We start from the raw sequence: 22,706 nt of genomic DNA, 5'->3' as shown, positions 1-22,706 counted from the left end.
AAACATTCCACCTTCAACACATTCCTCCATCTTGGAAATTCAAACTTCCCCTTTTCCGAGTTAAAAAAAATTCCAGGGTTTTCAATAATTCCTGCCTTATTTCCACCCTTTTTTCTGGCGATTACTTCTTCCACATTTTTCAACGCATTTCAACTGTTCCACCGTCCAAACATTCCTCTTAATCAGGACAAAAAACGAAATAGTTTTTTTGATCTGGAAAAATTCCCGGTTTTCCCGAAATTCCAGGAATTCTGTAATACCATTTCTCAAATCAACATGTTACTTCAACATTTCTCGACCTATTTAAAATGTTTTAACTCCAACCGTTTCAACTCACTCAGCTCATGCAAGTTATTTTTTACCATTTTCAATAAAATTCCCGCTTTTCCCGAAATTCCCATTGAAAACAATGGGACATTCTTCAAAGTTCCACAACTCCCACATTTTTCATCTGATTCAAACTGTTCCAACTTCAAACTATTCAGCCGGTTCAGGAATTATGTTCTCTACTTCAATAATTCTAAAAAAAAATTCCCGGATTTCCCAAAATTCCTTTTTTTTTTTGGCATTTTCCCCTTTCAAAATGAATTGGCCATTTTTTAAACTTCCACCATTTCCACATTTTTCAACCTATCCAAACCATTCCGAATTCAACACATTCCACCATTCTGGAAATTCAAAGTTCCAAAAAATTCCAGGATTTTCCAGAATTCCTAGTTTTCCAAAGCCCTATTTCCACCCTTTTTTTCTGGCGACTACTCCTTCCACATTTTTCAACGCATTCCAACCGTTCCACCGTCCAAACATTCCTCTTAATCTGGACAAAAAAAGGAAGTTATTTTTTGAACTGGAAAAATTCCCGGTTTTTCCTGAAATTCCAGGAATTCCGTAATACCGTTTCTCAATTCAACATGTTACTACTTCAACATTTCCTGACCTATTTGAAAAATTTGAACTCCAACCGTGTCAAATCTTTCACCTCATTGAAGTTTTTTACCATTTTCATTAAAATTCCTGCTTTTCCCGAAATTCCCAATTTTTTCTGAAATTCCCATAGAAATCAATGGGACATTCTTCAAAGTTCCACAATTCCCACATTTTTCATCTGATTCAAACTGTTCCAACTTTAAACTATTCAGCCGGGTCAGGAATTATGTTCTCTACTTCAATAATTCTAAAAAAAAAATCCCGGATTTCCCAAAATTCCTTTTTTTTTTTTGCATTTTCCCCTTTCAAAATGAATTGGCCATTTTTCAAACTTCCACCATTTCCGCATTTTTCAACCTATCCAAACCATTCCGAATTCAACACATTCCACCATTATGGAAATTCAAAGTTCCAAAAAATTCCAGGATTTTCCAGAATTCCTAGTTTTCCAAAGCCCTATTTCCACCCTTTTTTTGTGACGACTACTTCTTCCAAATTTTTCAACGCATTCCAACCGTTCCACCATCCAAACATTCCTCTTAATCTGGACAAAAAAAGGAAGTTATTTTTTGAACTGGAAAAATTCCCGGTTTTTCCTGAAATTCCAGGAATTCCGTAATACCGTTTCTCAATTCAACATGTTACTACTTCAACATTTCCTGACCTATTTGAAAAATTTAAACTCCAACCGTGTCAAATCTTTCACCTCATTGAAGTTTTTTTTACCATTTTCAATAAAATTCCTGCTTTTCCCGAAATTCCCAATTTTTTCTGAAATTCCCATAGAAATCAATGGGACATTCTTCAAAGTTCCACAATTCCCACATTTTTCATCTGATTCAAACTGTTCCAACTTTAAACTATTCAGCCGGTTCAGGAATTATGTTCTCTACTTCAATAATTCTAAAAAAAAAATCCCGGATTTCCCAAAATTCCTTTTTTTTTTTTGCATTTTCCCCTTTCAAAATGAATTGGCCATTTTTCAAACGTCCACCATTTCCACATTTTTCAACCTATCCAAACCATTCCGAATTCAACACATTCCACCATTATGGAAATTCAAAGTTCCAAAAAATTCCAGGATTTTCCAGAATTCCTGGTTTTCCAAAGCCCTATTTCCATCCTTTTTTTCTGGCGACTACTCCTTCCAAATTTTTCAACGCATTCCAACCGTTCCACCGTCCAAACATTCCTCTTAATCAGAACAAAAAAACTTAGTTGTTTTTTGACCTGGAAAAATTCCCGGTTTTTCCTGAAATTCCAGGAATTCCGTAATACCGTTTCTCAATTCAACATGTTACTACTTCAACATTTCCTGACCTATTTGAAAAATTTAAACTCCAACCGTGTCAAATCTTTCACCTCATTGAAGTTTTTTACCATTTTCAATAAAATTCCTGCTTTTCCCGAAATTCCCAATTTTTTCTGAAATTCCCATAGAAATCAATGGGACATTCTTCAAAGTTCCACAATTCCCACATTTTTCATCTGATTCAAACTGTTCCAACTTCAAACTATTCAGCCGGTTCAGGAACTATGTTCTCTACTTCAATAATTCTAAAAAAAAAAATCCCGGATTTCCCTAAATTCCTTTTTTTTTTTTTGCATTTTCCCCTTTCAAAATGAATTGGCCATTTTTCAAACTTCCACCATTTCCGCATTTTTCAACCTATCCAAACCATTCCGAATTCAACACATTCCACCATTATGGAAATTCAAAGTTCCAAAAAATTCCAGGATTTTCCAGAATTCCTGGTTTTCCAAAGCCCTATTTCCATCCTTTTTTTCTGGCGACTACTCCTTCCAAATTTGTCAACGCATTCCAACCGTTCCACCGTCCAAACATTCCTCTTAATCTGGACAAAAAAAGGAAGTTATTTTTTGAACTGGAAAAATTCCCGGTTTTCCCAGAAACTCCAGGAATTCCGTAATACCGTTTCTCAATTCAACATGTTACTACTTCAACATTTCCTGACCTATTTGAAAAATTTAAACTCCAACCGTGTCAAATCTTTCACCTCATTGAAGTTTTTTTTTACCATTCTCAATAAAATTCCTGCTCTTCCCGAAATTTCCAATTTTTTCTGAAATTCCCATAGAAATCAATGGGACATTCTTCAAAGTTCCACAATTCCCACATTTTTCATCTGATTCAAACTGTTCCAACTTTAAACTATTCAGCCGGGTCAGGAATTATGTTCTCTACTTCAATAATTCTAAAAAAAAAATCCCGGATTTCCCAAAATTCCTTTTTTTTTTTTGCATTTTCCCCTTTCAAAATGAATTGGCCATTTTTCAAACTTCCACCATTTCCGCATTTTTCAACCTATCCAAACCATTCCGAATTCAACACATTCCACCATTATGGAAATTCAAAGTTCCAAAAAATTCCAGGATTTTCCAGAATTCCTAGTTTTCCAAAGCCCTATTTCCACCTTTTTTTTGTGACGACTACTTCTTCCACATTTTTCAACGCATTCCAACCGTTCCACCGTCCAAACATTCCTCTTAATCAGGACAAAAAAAGGAAGTTATTTTTTGAACTGGAAAAATTCCCGGTTTTTCATGAAATTCCAGGAATTCCGTAATACCGTTTCTCAATTCAACATGTTACTACTTCAACATTTCCTGACCTATTTGAAAAATGTAAACTCCAACCGTGTCAAATCTTTCACCTCATTGAAGTTTTTTACCATTTTCAATAAAATTCCTGCTTTTCTCGAAATTCCCAATTTTTTCTGAAATTCCCATAGAAATCAATGGGACATTCTTCAAAGTTCCACAATTACCACATTTTTCATCTGATTCAAACTGTTCCAACTTTAAACTATTCAGCCGGTTCAGGAATTATGTTCTCTACTTCAATCATTCTAAAAAAAAAATCCCGGATTTCCCAAAATTCCTTTTTTTTTTTTGCATTTTCCCCTTTCAAAATGAATTGGCCATTTTTCAAACTTCCACCATTTCCGCATTTTTCAACCTATCCAAACCATTCCGAATTCAACACATTCCACCATTCTGGAAATTCAAAGTTCCAAAAAATTCCAGGATTTTCCAGATTTCCTAGTTTTCCAAAGCCCTATTTCCACCCTTTTTTTCTGGCGACTACTTCTTCCACATTTGTCAACGCATTCCAACCGTTCCACCGTCCAAACATTCCTCTTAATCAGGACAAAAAAAGGAAGTTATTTTTTGAACTGGAAAAATTCCCGGTTTTTCCTGAAATTCCAGGAATTCCGTAATACCGTTTCTCAATTCAACATGTTACTACTTCAACATTTCCTGACCTATTTGAAAAATTTAAACTCCAACCGTGTCAAATCTTTCACCTCATTGAAGTTTTTTACCATTTTCATTAAAATTCCTGCTCTTCCCGAAATTCCCAATTTTTTCTGAAATTCCCATAGAAATCAATGGGACATTCTTCAAAGTTCCACAATTCCCACATTTTTCATCTGATTCAAACTGTTCCAACTTCAAACTATTCAGCCGGTTCAGGAATTATGTTCTCTACTTCAATAATTCTAAAAAAAAAATCCCGGATTTCCCATAATCCCTTTTTTTTTTTTTTTTTGCATTTTCCCCTTTCAAAATGAATTGGCCATTTTTTAAACTTCCACCATCTCCACATTTTTCAACCTATTCAAACCATTCCAAATTCAAAACATTCCACCATTCTGGAAATTCAAACTTCTCCTTTTCCAAGTTCAGAAAAATTCCAGGATTTTCTAGAATTCCTGCCCTATTTTAACCCTTTTTTCTGGTGACTACTTCTTCCACATTTTTCAATGCATTTCAACTGTTCCACCGTCCAAAAATTCCTCTTAGTCAGGACAAAAAAATGAAGTTGTTTTTTGAACGGGGAAAATTCCCGGTTTTCCCGAAATTCCAGGAATTCCGTAATACCATTTCTCAACTCAACATGTTACTGCTTCAACATTTCTCTACCTATTTTAAAAATTTCAACCCCAACCGTTTCAACTCATTCAGCTCATTCAAGTTTTTTTTTTACCATTTTCAATAAAATTCCCGCTTTTCCCGAAATTCCAAATTTTTTCTGAAATTCCCATTGAAATCAATTTTCTTCAAAGTTCCACAACTCCCACATTTTTTATCTGATTCAAACTGTTCCAACTTCAAAATATTCAGCCTGTTCAGGAATTATGTTCTTTACTTCAACAATTCTATAAAAAATTCCCAGATTTCCCATAATTCCTTCTTCTTTTTTTTTTTTTTTGGCATTTTCCCCTTTCAAAATGAATTGGCCATTTTTCAAACTTCCACCATTTCCACATTTTTCAACCTATTCAAAACATTCCACCTTCAACACATTCCTCCATCTTGGAAATTCAAACTTCCCCTTTTCCGAGTTAAAAAAAATTCCAGGGTTTTCAATAATTCCTGCCTTATTTCCACCCTTTTTTCTGGCGATTACTTCTTCCACATTTTTCAACGCATTTCAACTGTTCCACCGTCCAAACATTCCTCTTAATCAGGACAAAAAACGAAATAGTTTTTTTGATCTGGAAAAATTCCCGGTTTTCCCGAAATTCCAGGAATTCTGTAATACCATTTCTCAAATCAACATGTTACTTCAACATTTCTCGACCTATTTAAAATGTTTTAACTCCAACCGTTTCAACTCACTCAGCTCATGCAAGTTATTTTTTACCATTTTCAATAAAATTCCCGCTTTTCCCGAAATTCCCATTGAAAACAATGGGACATTCTTCAAAGTTCCACAACTCCCACATTTTTCATCTGATTCAAACTGTTCCAACTTCAAACTATTCAGCCGGTTCAGGAATTATGTTCTCTACTTCAATAATTCTAAAAAAAAATTCCCGGATTTCCCAAAATTCCTTTTTTTTTTTGGCATTTTCCCCTTTCAAAATGAATTGGCCATTTTTTAAACTTCCACCATTTCCACATTTTTCAACCTATCCAAACCATTCCGAATTCAACACATTCCACCATTCTGGAAATTCAAAGTTCCAAAAAATTCCAGGATTTTCCAGAATTCCTAGTTTTCCAAAGCCCTATTTCCACCCTTTTTTTCTGGCGACTACTCCTTCCACATTTTTCAACGCATTCCAACCGTTCCACCGTCCAAACATTCCTCTTAATCTGGACAAAAAAAGGAAGTTATTTTTTGAACTGGAAAAATTCCCGGTTTTTCCTGAAATTCCAGGAATTCCGTAATACCGTTTCTCAATTCAACATGTTACTACTTCAACATTTCCTGACCTATTTGAAAAATTTGAACTCCAACCGTGTCAAATCTTTCACCTCATTGAAGTTTTTTACCATTTTCATTAAAATTCCTGCTTTTCCCGAAATTCCCAATTTTTTCTGAAATTCCCATAGAAATCAATGGGACATTCTTCAAAGTTCCACAATTCCCACATTTTTCATCTGATTCAAACTGTTCCAACTTTAAACTATTCAGCCGGTTCAGGAATTATGTTCTCTACTTCAATAATTCTAAAAAAAAAATCCCGGATTTCCCAAAATTCCTTTTTTTTTTTTGCATTTTCCCCTTTCAAAATGAATTGGCCATTTTTCAAACTTCCACCATTTCCGCATTTTTCAACCTATCCAAACCATTCCGAATTCAACACATTCCACCATTATGGAAATTCAAAGTTCCAAAAAATTCCAGGATTTTCCAGAATTCCTAGTTTTCCAAAGCCCTATTTCCACCCTTTTTTTGTGACGACTACTTCTTCCAAATTTTTCAACGCATTCCAACCGTTCCACCGTCCAAACATTCCTCTTAATCTGGACAAAAAAAGGAAGTTATTTTTTGAACTGGAAAAATTCCCGGTTTTTCCTGAAATTCCAGGAATTCCGTAATACCGTTTCTCAATTCAACATGTTACTACTTCAACATTTCCTGACCTATTTGAAAAATTTGAACTCCAACCGTGTCAAATCTTTCACCTCATTGAAGTTTTTTTTACCATTTTCAATAAAATTCCTGCTTTTCCCGAAATTCCCAATTTTTTCTGAAATTCCCATAGAAATCAATGGGACATTCTTCAAAGTTCCACAATTCCCACATTTTTCATCTGATTCAAACTGTTCCAACTTTAAACTATTCAGCCGGTTCAGGAATTATGTTCTCTACTTCAATAATTCTAAAAAAAAAATCCCGGATTTCCCAAAATTCCTTTTTTTTTTTTGCATTTTCCCCTTTCAAAATGAATTGGCCATTTTTCAAACGTCCACCATTTCCACATTTTTCAACCTATCCAAACCATTCCGAATTCAACACATTCCACCATTATGGAAATTCAAAGTTCCAAAAAATTCCAGGATTTTCCAGAATTCCTGGTTTTCCAAAGCCCTATTTCCATCCTTTTTTTCTGGCGACTACTCCTTCCAAATTTTTCAACGCATTCCAACCGTTCCACCGTCCAAACATTCCTCTTAATCTGGACAAAAAAAGGAAGTTATTTTTTGAACTGGAAAAATTCCCGGTTTTCCCAGAAACTCCAGGAATTCCGTAATACCGTTTCTCAATTCAACATGTTACTACTTCAACATTTCCTGACCTATTTGAAAAATTTAAACTCCAACCGTGTCAAATCTTTCACCTCATTGAAGTTTTTTTTTACCATTCTCAATAAAATTCCTGCTCTTCCCGAAATTTCCAATTTTTTCTGAAATTCCCATAGAAATCAATGGGACATTCTTCAAAGTTCCACAATTCCCACATTTTTCATCTGATTCAAACTGTTCCAACTTTAAACTATTCAGCCGGGTCAGGAATTATGTTCTCTACTTCAATAATTCTAAAAAAAAAATCCCGGATTTCCCAAAATTCCTTTTTTTTTTTTGCATTTTCCCCTTTCAAAATGAATTGGCCATTTTTCAAACTTCCACCATTTCCGCATTTTTCAACCTATCCAAACCATTCCGAATTCAACACATTCCACCATTCTGGAAATTCAAAGTTCCAAAAAATTCCAGGATTTTCCAGATTTCCTAGTTTTCCAAAGCCCTATTTCCACCCTTTTTTTCTGGCGACTACTTCTTCCACATTTGTCAACGCATTCCAACCGTTCCACCGTCCAAACATTCCTCTTAATCAGGACAAAAAAAGGAAGTTATTTTTTGAACTGGAAAAATTCCCGGTTTTTCCTGAAATTCCAGGAATTCCGTAATACCGTTTCTCAATTCAACATGTTACTACTTCAACATTTCCTGACCTATTTGAAAAATTTAAACTCCAACCGTGTCAAATCTTTCACCTCATTGAAGTTTTTTACCATTTTCATTAAAATTCCTGCTCTTCCCGAAATTCCCAATTTTTTCTGAAATTCCCATAGAAATCAATGGGACATTCTTCAAAGTTCCACAATTCCCACATTTTTCATCTGATTCAAACTGTTCCAACTTCAAACTATTCAGCCGGTTCAGGAATTATGTTCTCTACTTCAATAATTCTAAAAAAAAAATCCCGGATTTCCCATAATCCCTTTTTTTTTTTTTTTTTGCATTTTCCCCTTTCAAAATGAATTGGCCATTTTTTAAACTTCCACCATCTCCACATTTTTCAACCTATTCAAACCATTCCAAATTCAAAACATTCCACCATTCTGGAAATTCAAACTTCTCCTTTTCCAAGTTCAGAAAAATTCCAGGATTTTCTAGAATTCCTGCCCTATTTTAACCCTTTTTTCTGGTGACTACTTCTTCCACATTTTTCAATGCATTTCAACTGTTCCACCGTCCAAAAATTCCTCTTAGTCAGGACAAAAAAATGAAGTTGTTTTTTGAACGGGGAAAATTCCCGGTTTTCCCGAAATTCCAGGAATTCCGTAATACCATTTCTCAACTCAACATGTTACTGCTTCAACATTTCTCTACCTATTTTAAAAATTTCAACCCCAACCGTTTCAACTCATTCAGCTCATTCAAGTTTTTTTTTTACCATTTTCAATAAAATTCCCGCTTTTCCCGAAATTCCAAATTTTTTCTGAAATTCCCATTGAAATCAATTTTCTTCAAAGTTCCACAACTCCCACATTTTTTATCTGATTCAAACTGTTCCAACTTCAAAATATTCAGCCTGTTCAGGAATTATGTTCTTTACTTCAACAATTCTATAAAAAATTCCCAGATTTCCCATAATTCCTTCTTCTTTTTTTTTTTTTTTGGCATTTTCCCCTTTCAAAATGAATTGGCCATTTTTCAAACTTCCACCATTTCCACATTTTTCAACCTATTCAAAACATTCCACCTTCAACATATTCCTCCATCTTGGAAATTCAAACTTCCCCTTTTCCGAGTTAAAAAAAATTCCAGGGTTTTCAATAATTCCTGCCTTATTTCCACCCTTTTTTCTGGCGATTACTTCTTCCACATTTTTCAACGCATTTCAACTGTTCCACCGTCCAAACATTCCTCTTAATCAGGACAAAAAACGAAATAGTTTTTTTGATCTGGAAAAATTCCCGGTTTTCCCGAAATTCCAGGAATTCTGTAATACCATTTCTCAAATCAACATGTTACTTCAACATTTCTCGACCTATTTAAAATGTTTTAACTCCAACCGTTTCAACTCACTCAGCTCATGCAAGTTATTTTTTTACCATTTTCAATAAAATTCCCGCTTTTCCCGAAATTCCCATTGAAAACAATGGGACATTCTTCAAAGTTCCACAACTCCCACATTTTTCATCTGATTCAAACTGTTCCAACTTCAAACTATTCAGCCGGTTCAGGAATTATGTTCTCTACTTCAATAATTCTAAAAAAAAATTCCCGGATTTCCCAAAATTCCTTTTTTTTTTTGGCATTTTCCCCTTTCAAAATGAATTGGCCATTTTTTAAACTTCCACCATTTCCACATTTTTCAACCTATCCAAACCATTCCGAATTCAACACATTCCACCATTCTGGAAATTCAAAGTTCCAAAAAATTCCAGGATTTTCCAGAATTCCTAGTTTTCCAAAGCCCTATTTCCACCCTTTTTTTCTGGCGACTACTCCTTCCACATTTTTCAACGCATTCCAACCGTTCCACCGTCCAAACATTCCTCTTAATCTGGACAAAAAAAGGAAGTTATTTTTTGAACTGGAAAAATTCCCGGTTTTTCCTGAAATTCCAGGAATTCCGTAATACCGTTTCTCAATTCAACATGTTACTACTTCAACATTTCCTGACCTATTTGAAAAATTTGAACTCCAACCGTGTCAAATCTTTCACCTCATTGAAGTTTTTTACCATTTTCATTAAAATTCCTGCTTTTCCCGAAATTCCCAATTTTTTCTGAAATTCCCATAGAAATCAATGGGACATTCTTCAAAGTTCCACAATTCCCACATTTTTCATCTGATTCAAACTGTTCCAACTTTAAACTATTCAGCCGGGTCAGGAATTATGTTCTCTACTTCAATAATTCTAAAAAAAAAATCCCGGATTTCCCAAAATTCCTTTTTTTTTTTTGCATTTTCCCCTTTCAAAATGAATTGGCCATTTTTCAAACTTCCACCATTTCCGCATTTTTCAACCTATCCAAACCATTCCGAATTCAACACATTCCACCATTATGGAAATTCAAAGTTCCAAAAAATTCCAGGATTTTCCAGAATTCCTAGTTTTCCAAAGCCCTATTTCCACCCTTTTTTTGTGACGACTACTTCTTCCAAATTTTTCAACGCATTCCAACCGTTCCACCATCCAAACATTCCTCTTAATCTGGACAAAAAAAGGAAGTTATTTTTTGAACTGGAAAAATTCCCGGTTTTTCCTGAAATTCCAGGAATTCCGTAATACCGTTTCTCAATTCAACATGTTACTACTTCAACATTTCCTGACCTATTTGAAAAATTTAAACTCCAACCGTGTCAAATCTTTCACCTCATTGAAGTTTTTTTTACCATTTTCAATAAAATTCCTGCTTTTCCCGAAATTCCCAATTTTTTCTGAAATTCCCATAGAAATCAATGGGACATTCTTCAAAGTTCCACAATTCCCACATTTTTCATCTGATTCAAACTGTTCCAACTTTAAACTATTCAGCCGGTTCAGGAATTATGTTCTCTACTTCAATAATTCTAAAAAAAAAATCCCGGATTTCCCAAAATTCCTTTTTTTTTTTTGCATTTTCCCCTTTCAAAATGAATTGGCCATTTTTCAAACGTCCACCATTTCCACATTTTTCAACCTATCCAAACCATTCCGAATTCAACACATTCCACCATTATGGAAATTCAAAGTTCCAAAAAATTCCAGGATTTTCCAGAATTCCTGGTTTTCCAAAGCCCTATTTCCATCCTTTTTTTCTGGCGACTACTCCTTCCAAATTTGTCAACGCATTCCAACCGTTCCACCGTCCAAACATTCCTCTTAATCTGGACAAAAAAAGGAAGTTATTTTTTGAACTGGAAAAATTCCCGGTTTTCCCAGAAACTCCAGGAATTCCGTAATACCGTTTCTCAATTCAACATGTTACTACTTCAACATTTCCTGACCTATTTGAAAAATTTAAACTCCAACCGTGTCAAATCTTTCACCTCATTGAAGTTTTTTTTTACCATTCTCAATAAAATTCCTGCTCTTCCCGAAATTTCCAATTTTTTCTGAAATTCCCATAGAAATCAATGGGACATTCTTCAAAGTTCCACAATTCCCACATTTTTCATCTGATTCAAACTGTTCCAACTTTAAACTATTCAGCCGGGTCAGGAATTATGTTCTCTACTTCAATAATTCTAAAAAAAAAATCCCGGATTTCCCAAAATTCCTTTTTTTTTTTTGCATTTTCCCCTTTCAAAATGAATTGGCCATTTTTCAAACTTCCACCATTTCCGCATTTTTCAACCTATCCAAACCATTCCGAATTCAACACATTCCACCATTATGGAAATTCAAAGTTCCAAAAAATTCCAGGATTTTCCAGAATTCCTAGTTTTCCAAAGCCCTATTTCCACCCTTTTTTTGTGACGACTACTTCTTCCACATTTTTCAACGCATTCCAACCGTTCCACCGTCCAAACATTCCTCTTAATCAGGACAAAAAAAGGAAGTTATTTTTTGAACTGGAAAAATTCCCGGTTTTTCATGAAATTCCAGGAATTCCGTAATACCGTTTCTCAATTCAACATGTTACTACTTCAACATTTCCTGACCTATTTGAAAAATGTAAACTCCAACCGTGTCAAATCTTTCACCTCATTGAAGTTTTTTACCATTTTCAATAAAATTCCTGCTTTTCTCGAAATTCCCAATTTTTTCTGAAATTCCCATAGAAATCAATGGGACATTCTTCAAAGTTCCACAATTACCACATTTTTCATCTGATTCAAACTGTTCCAACTTTAAACTATTCAGCCGGTTCAGGAATTATGTTCTCTACTTCAATAATTCTAAAAAAAAAATCCCGGATTTCCCAAAATTCCTTTTTTTTTTTTGCATTTTCCCCTTTCAAAATGAATTGGCCATTTTTCAAACGTCCACCATTTCCACATTTTTCAACCTATCCAAACCATTCCGAATTCAACACATTCCACCATTATGGAAATTCAAAGTTCCAAAAAATTCCAGGATTTTCCAGAATTCCTGGTTTTCCAAAGCCCTATTTCCATCCTTTTTTTCTGGCGACTACTCCTTCCAAATTTTTCAACGCATTCCAACCGTTCCACCGTCCAAACATTCCTCTTAATCTGGACAAAAAAAGGAAGTTATTTTTTGAACTGGAAAAATTCCCGGTTTTCCCAGAAACTCCAGGAATTCCGTAATACCGTTTCTCAATTCAACATGTTACTACTTCAACATTTCCTGACCTATTTGAAAAATTTAAACTCCAACCGTGTCAAATCTTTCACCTCATTGAAGTTTTTTTTTACCATTCTCAATAAAATTCCTGCTCTTCCCGAAATTTCCAATTTTTTCTGAAATTCCCATAGAAATCAATGGGACATTCTTCAAAGTTCCACAATTCCCACATTTTTCATCTGATTCAAACTGTTCCAACTTTAAACTATTCAGCCGGGTCAGGAATTATGTTCTCTACTTCAATAATTCTAAAAAAAAAATCCCGGATTTCCCAAAATTCCTTTTTTTTTTTTGCATTTTCCCCTTTCAAAATGAATTGGCCATTTTTCAAACTTCCACCATTTCCGCATTTTTCAACCTATCCAAACCATTCCGAATTCAACACATTCCACCATTATGGAAATTCAAAGTTCCAAAAAATTCCAGGATTTTCCAGAATTCCTAGTTTTCCAAAGCCCTATTTCCACCCTTTTTTTGTGACGACTACTTCTTCCACATTTTTCAACGCATTCCAACCGTTCCACCGTCCAAACATTCCTCTTAATCAGGACAAAAAAAGGAAGTTATTTTTTGAACTGGAAAAATTCCCGGTTTTTCATGAAATTCCAGGAATTCCGTAATACCGTTTCTCAATTCAACATGTTACTACTTCAACATTTCCTGACCTATTTGAAAAATGTAAACTCCAACCGTGTCAAATCTTTCACCTCATTGAAGTTTTTTACCATTTTCAATAAAATTCCTGCTTTTCTCGAAATTCCCAATTTTTTCTGAAATTCCCATAGAAATCAATGGGACATTCTTCAAAGTTCCACAATTACCACATTTTTCATCTGATTCAAACTGTTCCAACTTTAAACTATTCAGCCGGTTCAGGAATTATGTTCTCTACTTCAATCATTCTAAAAAAAAAATCCCGGATTTCCCAAAATTCCTTTTTTTTTTTTGCATTTTCCCCTTTCAAAATGAATTGGCCATTTTTCAAACTTCCACCATTTCCGCATTTTTCAACCTATCCAAACCATTCCGAATTCAACACATTCCACCATTCTGGAAATTCAAAGTTCCAAAAAATTCCAGGATTTTCCAGATTTCCTAGTTTTCCAAAGCCCTATTTCCACCCTTTTTTTCTGGCGACTACTTCTTCCACATTTGTCAACGCATTCCAACCGTTCCACCGTCCAAACATTCCTCTTAATCAGGACAAAAAAAGGAAGTTATTTTTTGAACTGGAAAAATTCCCGGTTTTTCCTGAAATTCCAGGAATTCCGTAATACCGTTTCTCAATTCAACATGTTACTACTTCAACATTTCCTGACCTATTTGAAAAATTTAAACTCCAACCGTGTCAAATCTTTCACCTCATTGAAGTTTTTTACCATTTTCATTAAAATTCCTGCTCTTCCCGAAATTCCCAATTTTTTCTGAAATTCCCATAGAAATCAATGGGACATTCTTCAAAGTTCCACAATTCCCACATTTTTCATCTGATTCAAACTGTTCCAACTTCAAACTATTCAGCCGGTTCAGGAATTATGTTCTCTACTTCAATAATTCTAAAAAAAAAATCCCGGATTTCCCATAATCCCTTTTTTTTTTTTTTTTTGCATTTTCCCCTTTCAAAATGAATTGGCCATTTTTTAAACTTCCACCATCTCCACATTTTTCAACCTATTCAAACCATTCCAAATTCAAAACATTCCACCATTCTGGAAATTCAAACTTCTCCTTTTCCAAGTTCAGAAAAATTCCAGGATTTTCTAGAATTCCTGCCCTATTTTAACCCTTTTTTCTGGTGACTACTTCTTCCACATTTTTCAATGCATTTCAACTGTTCCACCGTCCAAAAATTCCTCTTAGTCAGGACAAAAAAATGAAGTTGTTTTTTGAACGGGGAAAATTCCCGGTTTTCCCGAAATTCCAGGAATTCCGTAATACCATTTCTCAACTCAACATGTTACTGCTTCAACATTTCTCTACCTATTTTAAAAATTTCAACCCCAACCGTTTCAACTCATTCAGCTCATTCAAGTTTTTTTTTTACCATTTTCAATAAAATTCCCGCTTTTCCCGAAATTCCAAATTTTTTCTGAAATTCCCATTGAAATCAATTTTCTTCAAAGTTCCACAACTCCCACATTTTTTATCTGATTCAAACTGTTCCAACTTCAAAATATTCAGCCTGTTCAGGAATTATGTTCTTTACTTCAACAATTCTATAAAAAATTCCCAGATTTCCCATAATTCCTTCTTCTTTTTTTTTTTTTTTGGCATTTTCCCCTTTCAAAATGAATTGGCCATTTTTCAAACTTCCACCATTTCCACATTTTTCAACCTAATTAAAAGATTCCACCTTCAACACATTCCTCCATCTTGGAAATTCAAACTTCCCCTTTTCCGAGTTAAAAAAAATTCCAGGGTTTTCAATAATTCCTGCCTTATTTCCACCCTTTTTTCTGGCGATTACTTCTTCCACATTTTTCAACGCATTTCAACTGTTCCACCGTCCAAACATTCCTCTTAATCAGGACAAAAAACGAAATAGTTTTTTTGATCTGGAAAAATTCCCGGTTTTCCCGAAATTCCAGGAATTCTGTAATACCATTTCTCAAATCAACATGTTACTTCAACATTTCTCGACCTATTTAAAATGTTTTAACTCCAACCGTTTCAACTCACTCAGCTCATGCAAGTTATTTTTTACCATTTTCAATAAAATTCCCGCTTTTCCCGAAATTCCCATTGAAAACAATGGGACATTCTTCAAAGTTCCACAACTCCCACATTTTTCATCTGATTCAAACTGTTCCAACTTCAAACTATTCAGCCGGTTCAGGAATTATGTTCTCTACTTCAATAATTCTAAAAAAAAATTCCCGGATTTCCCAAAATTCCTTTTTTTTTTTGGCATTTTCCCCTTTCAAAATGAATTGGCCATTTTTTAAACTTCCACCATTTCCACATTTTTCAACCTATCCAAACCATTCCGAATTCAACACATTCCACCATTCTGGAAATTCAAAGTTCCAAAAAATTCCAGGATTTTCCAGAATTCCTAGTTTTCCAAAGCCCTATTTCCACCCTTTTTTTCTGGCGACTACTCCTTCCACATTTTTCAACGCATTCCAACCGTTCCACCGTCCAAACATTCCTCTTAATCTGGACAAAAAAAGGAAGTTATTTTTTGAACTGGAAAAATTCCCGGTTTTTCCTGAAATTCCAGGAATTCCGTAATACCGTTTCTCAATTCAACATGTTACTACTTCAACATTTCCTGACCTATTTGAAAAATTTGAACTCCAACCGTGTCAAATCTTTCACCTCATTGAAGTTTTTTACCATTTTCATTAAAATTCCTGCTTTTCCCGAAATTCCCAATTTTTTCTGAAATTCCCATAGAAATCAATGGGACATTCTTCAAAGTTCCACAATTCCCACATTTTTCATCTGATTCAAACTGTTCCAACTTTAAACTATTCAGCCGGTTCAGGAATTATGTTCTCTACTTCAATAATTCTAAAAAAAAAATCCCGGATTTCCCCAAATTCCTTTTTTTTTTTTGCATTTTCCCCTTTCAAAATGAATTGGCCATTTTTCAAACTTCCACCATTTCCGCATTTTTCAACCTATCCAAACCATTCCGAATTCAACACATTCCACCATTATGGAAATTCAAAGTTCCAAAAAATTCCAGGATTTTCCAGAATTCCTAGTTTTCCAAAGCCCTATTTCCACCCTTTTTTTGTGACGACTACTTCTTCCAAATTTTTCAACGCATTCCAACCGTTCCACCGTCCAAACATTCCTCTTAATCTGGACAAAAAAAGGAAGTTATTTTTTGAACTGGAAAAATTCCCGGTTTTTCCTGAAATTCCAGGAATTCCGTAATACCGTTTCTCAATTCAACATGTTACTACTTCAACATTTCCTGACCTATTTGAAAAATTTAAACTCCAACCGTGTCAAATCTTTCACCTCATTGAAGTTTTTTTTACCATTTTCAATAAAATTCCTGCTTTTCCCGAAATTCCCAATTTTTTCTGAAATTCCCATAGAAATCAATGGGACATTCTTCAAAGTTCCACAATTCCCACATTTTTCATCTGATTCAAACTGTTCCAACTTTAAACTATTCAGCCGGTTCAGGAATTATGTTCTCTACTTCAATAATTCTAAAAAAAAAATCCCGGATTTCCCAAAATTCCTTTTTTTTTTTTGCATTTTCCCCTTTCAAAATGAATTGGCCATTTTTCAAACTTCCACCATTTCCACATTTTTCAACCTATCCAAACCATTCCGAATTCAACACATTCCACCATTATGGAAATTCAAAGTTCCAAAAAATTCCAGGATTTTCCAGAATTCCTGGTTTTCCAAAGCCCTATTTCCATCCTTTTTTTCTGGCGACTACTCCTTCCAAATTTTTCAACGCATTCCAACCGTTCCACCGTCCAAACATTCCTCTTAATCTGGACAAAAAAAGGAAGTTATTTTTTGAACTGGAAAAATTCCCGGTTTTCCCAGAAACTCCAGGAATTCCGTAATACCGTTTCTCAATTCAACATGTTACTACTTCAACATTTCCTGACCTATTTGAAAAATTTAAACTCCAACCGTGTCAAATCTTTCACCTCATTGAAGTTTTTTTTTACCATTCTCAATAAAATTCCTGCTCTTCCCGAAATTTCCAATTTTTTCTGAAATTCCCATAGAAATCAATGGGACATTCTTCAAAGTTCCACAATTCCCACATTTTTCATCTGATTCAAACTGTTCCAACTTTAAACTATTCAGCCGGGTCAGGAATTATGTTCTCTACTTCAATAATTCTAAAAAAAAAATCCCGGATTTCCCAAAATTCCTTTTTTTTTTTTGCATTTTCCCCTTTCAAAATGAATTGGCCATTTTTCAAACTTCCACCATTTCCGCATTTTTCAACCTATCCAAACCATTCCGAATTCAACACATTCCACCATTATGGAAATTCAAAGTTCCAAAAAATTCCAGGATTTTCCAGAATTCCTAGTTTTCCAAAGCCCTATTTCCACCCTTTTTTTGTGACGACTACTTCTTCCACATTTTTCAACGCATTCCAACCGTTCCACCGTCCAAACATTCCTCTTAATCAGGACAAAAAAAGGAAGTTATTTTTTGAACTGGAAAAATTCCCGGTTTTTCATGAAATTCCAGGAATTCCGTAATACCGTTTCTCAATTCAACATGTTACTACTTCAACATTTCCTGACCTATTTGAAAAATTTAAACTCCAACCGTGTCAAATCTTTCACCTCATTGAAGTTTTTTACCATTTTCATTAAAATTCCTGCTTTTCCCGAAATTCCCAATTTTTTCTGAAATTCCCATAGAAATCAATGGGACATTCTTCAAAGTTCCACAATTCCCACATTTTTCATCTGATTCAAACTGTTCCAACTTTAAACTATTCAGCCGGTTCAGGAATTATGTTCTCTACTTCAATAATTCTAAAAAAAAAATCCCGGATTTCCCATAATCCCTTTTTTTTTTTTTTTTTCAACCTATTCAAATAATTCCAAATTCAACACATTCCACCATTCTGGAAATTCAAACTTCTCCTTTTCCAAGTTCAGAAAAATTCCAGGATTTTCTAGAATTCCTGCCCTATTTTAACCCTTTTTTCTGGTGACTACTTCTTCCACATTTTTCAATGCATTTCAACCGTTCCACCGTCCAAAAATTCCTCTTAATCAGGACAAAAAAATGAAGTTGTTTTTTGAACGGGGAAAATTCCCGGTTTTCCCGAAATTCCAGGAATTCCGTAATACCATTTCTCAACTCAACATGTTACTGCTTCAACATTTCTCTACCTATTTTAAAAATGTCAACTCCAACCGTTTCAACTCATTCAGCTCATTCAAGTTTTTTACCCTTTTCAATAAAATTCCCGCTTTTCCCGAAATTCCAATTTTTTTCTGAAATTCCCATTGAAATCAATTTTCTTCAAAGTTCCACAACTCCCACATTTTTCATCTGATTCAAACTGTTCCAACTTCAAAATATTCAGCCTGTTCAGGAATTATGTTCTCTACTTCAACAATTCTAAAAAAAATTCCCAGATTTCCCATAATTCCTTCTTTTTTTCTTTTTTTTTTGGCATTTTCCCCTTTCAAAATGAATTGGCCATTTTTCAAACTTCCACCATTTCCACATTTTTCAACCTATTCAAACCATTCCACCTTCAACACATTCCTGCATCTTGGAAATTCAAACTTCCCCTATTCCAAGTTAAAAAAAATTCCAGGGTTTTCAATAATTCCTGCCCTATTTCCACCCTTTTTTCTGGCGATTACTTCTTCCACATTTTTCAATGCATTTCAACTGTTCCACCGTCCAAACATTCCTCTTAATCAGGACAAAAAAACAAAGTTGGTTTTTTGATCTGGAAAAATTCCCGATTTTCCCGAAATTCCAGGAATTCTGTAATACTATTTCTCAATTCAACATGTTGTTACTTCAACATTTCTCGACCTATTTAAAATGTTTTAACTCCAACCGTTTCAACTCACTCAGCTCATGCAAGTTATTTTTTACCATTTTCAATAAAATTCCCGCTTTTCCCGAAATTCCCATTGAAAACAATGGGACATTCTTCAAAGTTCCACAATTCCCACATTGTTCATCTGATTCAAACTGTTCCAACTTCAAAATATTCAGCCTGTTCAGGAATTATGTGCTCTACTTCAATAATTCTAAAAAAAAAACCCCGGATTTCCCAAAATTCCTTTTTTTTTTTTGGCATTTTCCCCTTTCAAAATGAATTGGCCATTTTTCAAACTTCCACCATTTCCGCATTTTTCAACCTATCCAAACCATTCCGAATTCAACACATTCCACCATTATGGAAATTCAAAGTTCCAAAAAATTCCAGGATTTTCCAGAATTCCTAGTTTTCCAAAGCCCTATTTCCACCCTTTTTTTGTGACGACTACTTCTTCCACATTTTTCAACGCATTCCAACCGTTCCACCGTCCAAACATTCCTCTTAATCAGGAAAAAAAAACGAAGTTGTTTTTTGAACTGGAAAAATTCCCGGTTTTTCCCGAAACTCCAGGAATTCCGTAATACCGTTTCTCAATTCAACATGTTACTACTTCAACATTTCCTGACCTATTTGAATAATTTAAACTCCAACCGTGTCAAATCTTTCACATCATTGAAGTTTTTTACCATTTTCATTAAAATTCCTGCTTTTCCCGAAATTCCCAATTTTTTCTGAAATTCCCATAGAAATCAATGGGACATTCTTCAAAGTTCCACAACTCCCACATTTTTCATCTGATTCAAACTGTTCCAACTTCAAACTATTCAGCCGGTTCAGGAATTATGTTCTTCACTTCAATAATTCTAAAAAAAAATTCCCGGATTTCCCAAAATTCCTTTTTTTTTTTTGGCATTTTCCCCTTTCAAAATGAATTGGCCATTTTTCAAACTTCCACCATTTCCGCATTTTTCAACCTATCCAAACCATTCCGAATTCAACACATTCCACCATTCTGGAAATTCAAAGTTCCAAAAAATTCCAGGATTTTCCAGAATTCCTAGTTTTCCAAAGCCCTATTTCCACCCTTTTTTTCTGGCGACTACTCCTTCCACATTTTTCAACGCATTCCAACCGTTCCACCGTCCAAACATTCCTTTTAATCAGGACAAAAAAAACGAAGTTATTTTTTGAACCGGAAAAATTCCCGGTTTTCCCCGAAACTCCAGGAATTCCGTAATACCGTTTCTCAATTCAACATGTTACTACTTCTACATTTACCCACATCTGCGGTCCCCTCCAAGGTTTCTCATTGTCATCCCATTGGGTGGAGTTTTTCCTTGCCCTTATGTGGCATCTGAGCCGAGGATGTCCTTGTGGCTTGTGCAGCCCTTTGAGACACTCGTGATTTAGGGCTATATAAGTAAATATTGATTGATTGATGGACTATGAGCGTTCTCTTTTCCCGTTGCTTCCGCAGCCCGTTTTGTCGAGCGTGCAAACCGCAGCGGCCGAATTTTGCAGAACGCCGAGTAACTCTCGCTTTGTCTCCGTCCCGACAGTTCCGGGACGGCGCTCTGGAGATGCTGTCCTGCGGCCGCTACATCCCCCACGGCTCCTCCACCCGGGTGAGCATCAACATGAGGCCCCTGAGCCGGAGGAGCCGGCTGATCCCCTGCAGCAGAATCAACAGGCACAGCAAGGTGTTGCCTCTGTAAAATATCCACCGCGCTCCCTTTTGACGGCTCGTTAACGACACAGAATGACAAGTCTTGTGCAAGTGGGGTTTTTTTTTTTCTTCTTCTTCTTTTTCTTTGTCCAAGAAGTCCGGAGTGAAGAGGAGACTCGACAGCTGATGGACAGATGGAGGACAAAGGAACCAATAGGAAGCCTTCTGGTACACACTCATTATTCCAAGTGTTATTTTCCTCGCTTTTTTTTTCTCTGTGACTGTCAGAAAAGAGATGACACGACTCTCTTTTAAAAAAAAAACTCAAAAAAAAAAACCCTTATAGAACTCTATTAGGTAACACCAGCAACATTCAGGGCATCTTTTGGATTGTGCCCACACACAAGCTACTTTTTCATTGACCAAGTGGAGGGGATCTACCTCACACATATATATATATATAATTTATATTTATTTAGACCAGTGGTTCTTAACCTTGTTGGAGGTACCGAAACCCACCAGTTATATATGCGCATTCATTTATTCAGTGAAAAATAAACGTTTTTTTTTTTCAAATTCAAGACAAAGTAATATAATACTAATAATAATAATAGATTTTATTTGTAAAAAGCACTTTACATTGAGTAATCAACCTCAAAGTGCTAGTGTATTAAAAAAAAAAAAAAAAAAAATATATATATATATATATATATATATATATATATATATATATATATATATATATATATATATATATATATATATATATATATATATATATATATATATATATATATATATAAAAATAAATACAAATAAAAAGATAATAAAAAATAAATTTAAATTAAAGCTGCAAGCAGCGATGGACGGGACCGACTTTGACGGCACATAAAACTCTTTGGTCAACTTTTAATCAGAAGGGTTCAATCTCTCTCCTGTGCTAGTTTGATGCCGACACGACAAACGCGCTCAGAGGAGATAATGTTTGAAAAAAGGTGACCGGTTTTTACAAAACCTTTGTTTTGAAGGGGGAATTGCAAACTTCCTGTTGATTTTTGCTGGGGGTTGTCAATGTAGGAAATGTAGGTCTAAGTGAGACCTACATAGAGGTTTTTGTTTCATGTCTCTAAGACATTCCTACAGGCAGTTTTGTCTTGAGTTTTCTTCCTAGGAGCAGTTGTGTCTGTGTTTTCTTCCAAGGGGGCGCTAGAGCGCAATTTTGATTTTTGGGGTTGGTTTTTTTTTATGAGATCGCAATTTTTGCCAGTCCTGATGTGTGTGTCCAGTTTGGTGAATTTTGAAGCATGTTAAAGGGGGGGAAATTACAGCTCAAAGAGGCAAAAGTGACTGTTTTTAGTAAACTTTTGTTTTGAAGGGGGAATTGCCAACTTCCTGTTGATTTTTGCTGAAGGATGTCAATGTATGAAATCTAGGTCTATGTCAGACCTACATAGAGGTGACATTCCTGCCGGAAGTTACAAACATTTTTGTCTGTGTTTTTTCCTAGGGGGCGCTAGAGCGCAATTTTGAGTTTTGGGGTTGTTGTTTTTTTATGAGATCGCAATTTTTGCCAGTCCTGATGTGTGTGTCCAGTTTGGTGAGTTTTGAAGCATGTTAAGGGGGTCAAATTACAGCTCAAAGAGGCAAAAGTGACTGTTTTTAGTAAACTTTTGTTTTAAAGGGGGAATTGCCAACTTCCTGTTGATTTTTGCCGAAGGATGTCAATGTGTGGAATCTAGGTCTAAGTCAGACCTGCATAGAGGTTTTCGTTTCATGTCTCTCCGACATTCCTACCGGAAGTTACA

General features: G+C 35.0%; 1 protein-coding gene across 1 annotated transcript in view; it reads left to right on the top strand.

Annotated features, from left to right (window-relative positions):
• LOC133647028 (opsin-VA-like) overlaps window positions 1–22,706 on the top strand; it is a 51,440-nt gene that overhangs the window by 21,696 nt on the left and 7,038 nt on the right. The window contains exon 4 of the mRNA XM_062043072.1: window positions 20,795–21,129. Coding sequence (XP_061899056.1) covers window positions 20,795–20,950 — 156 coding nt within the window. The 3' untranslated portion in view covers window positions 20,951–21,129. The remainder of the gene's footprint in view (window positions 1–20,794; window positions 21,130–22,706) is intronic.

The sequence above is a fragment of the Entelurus aequoreus genome, linkage group LG03 (genome assembly GCF_033978785.1).
Source record: "Entelurus aequoreus isolate RoL-2023_Sb linkage group LG03, RoL_Eaeq_v1.1, whole genome shotgun sequence".
Taxonomy (NCBI): domain Eukaryota; kingdom Metazoa; phylum Chordata; class Actinopteri; order Syngnathiformes; family Syngnathidae; genus Entelurus; species Entelurus aequoreus.
This window is presented reverse-complemented; position numbering and strand designations above follow the sequence as displayed.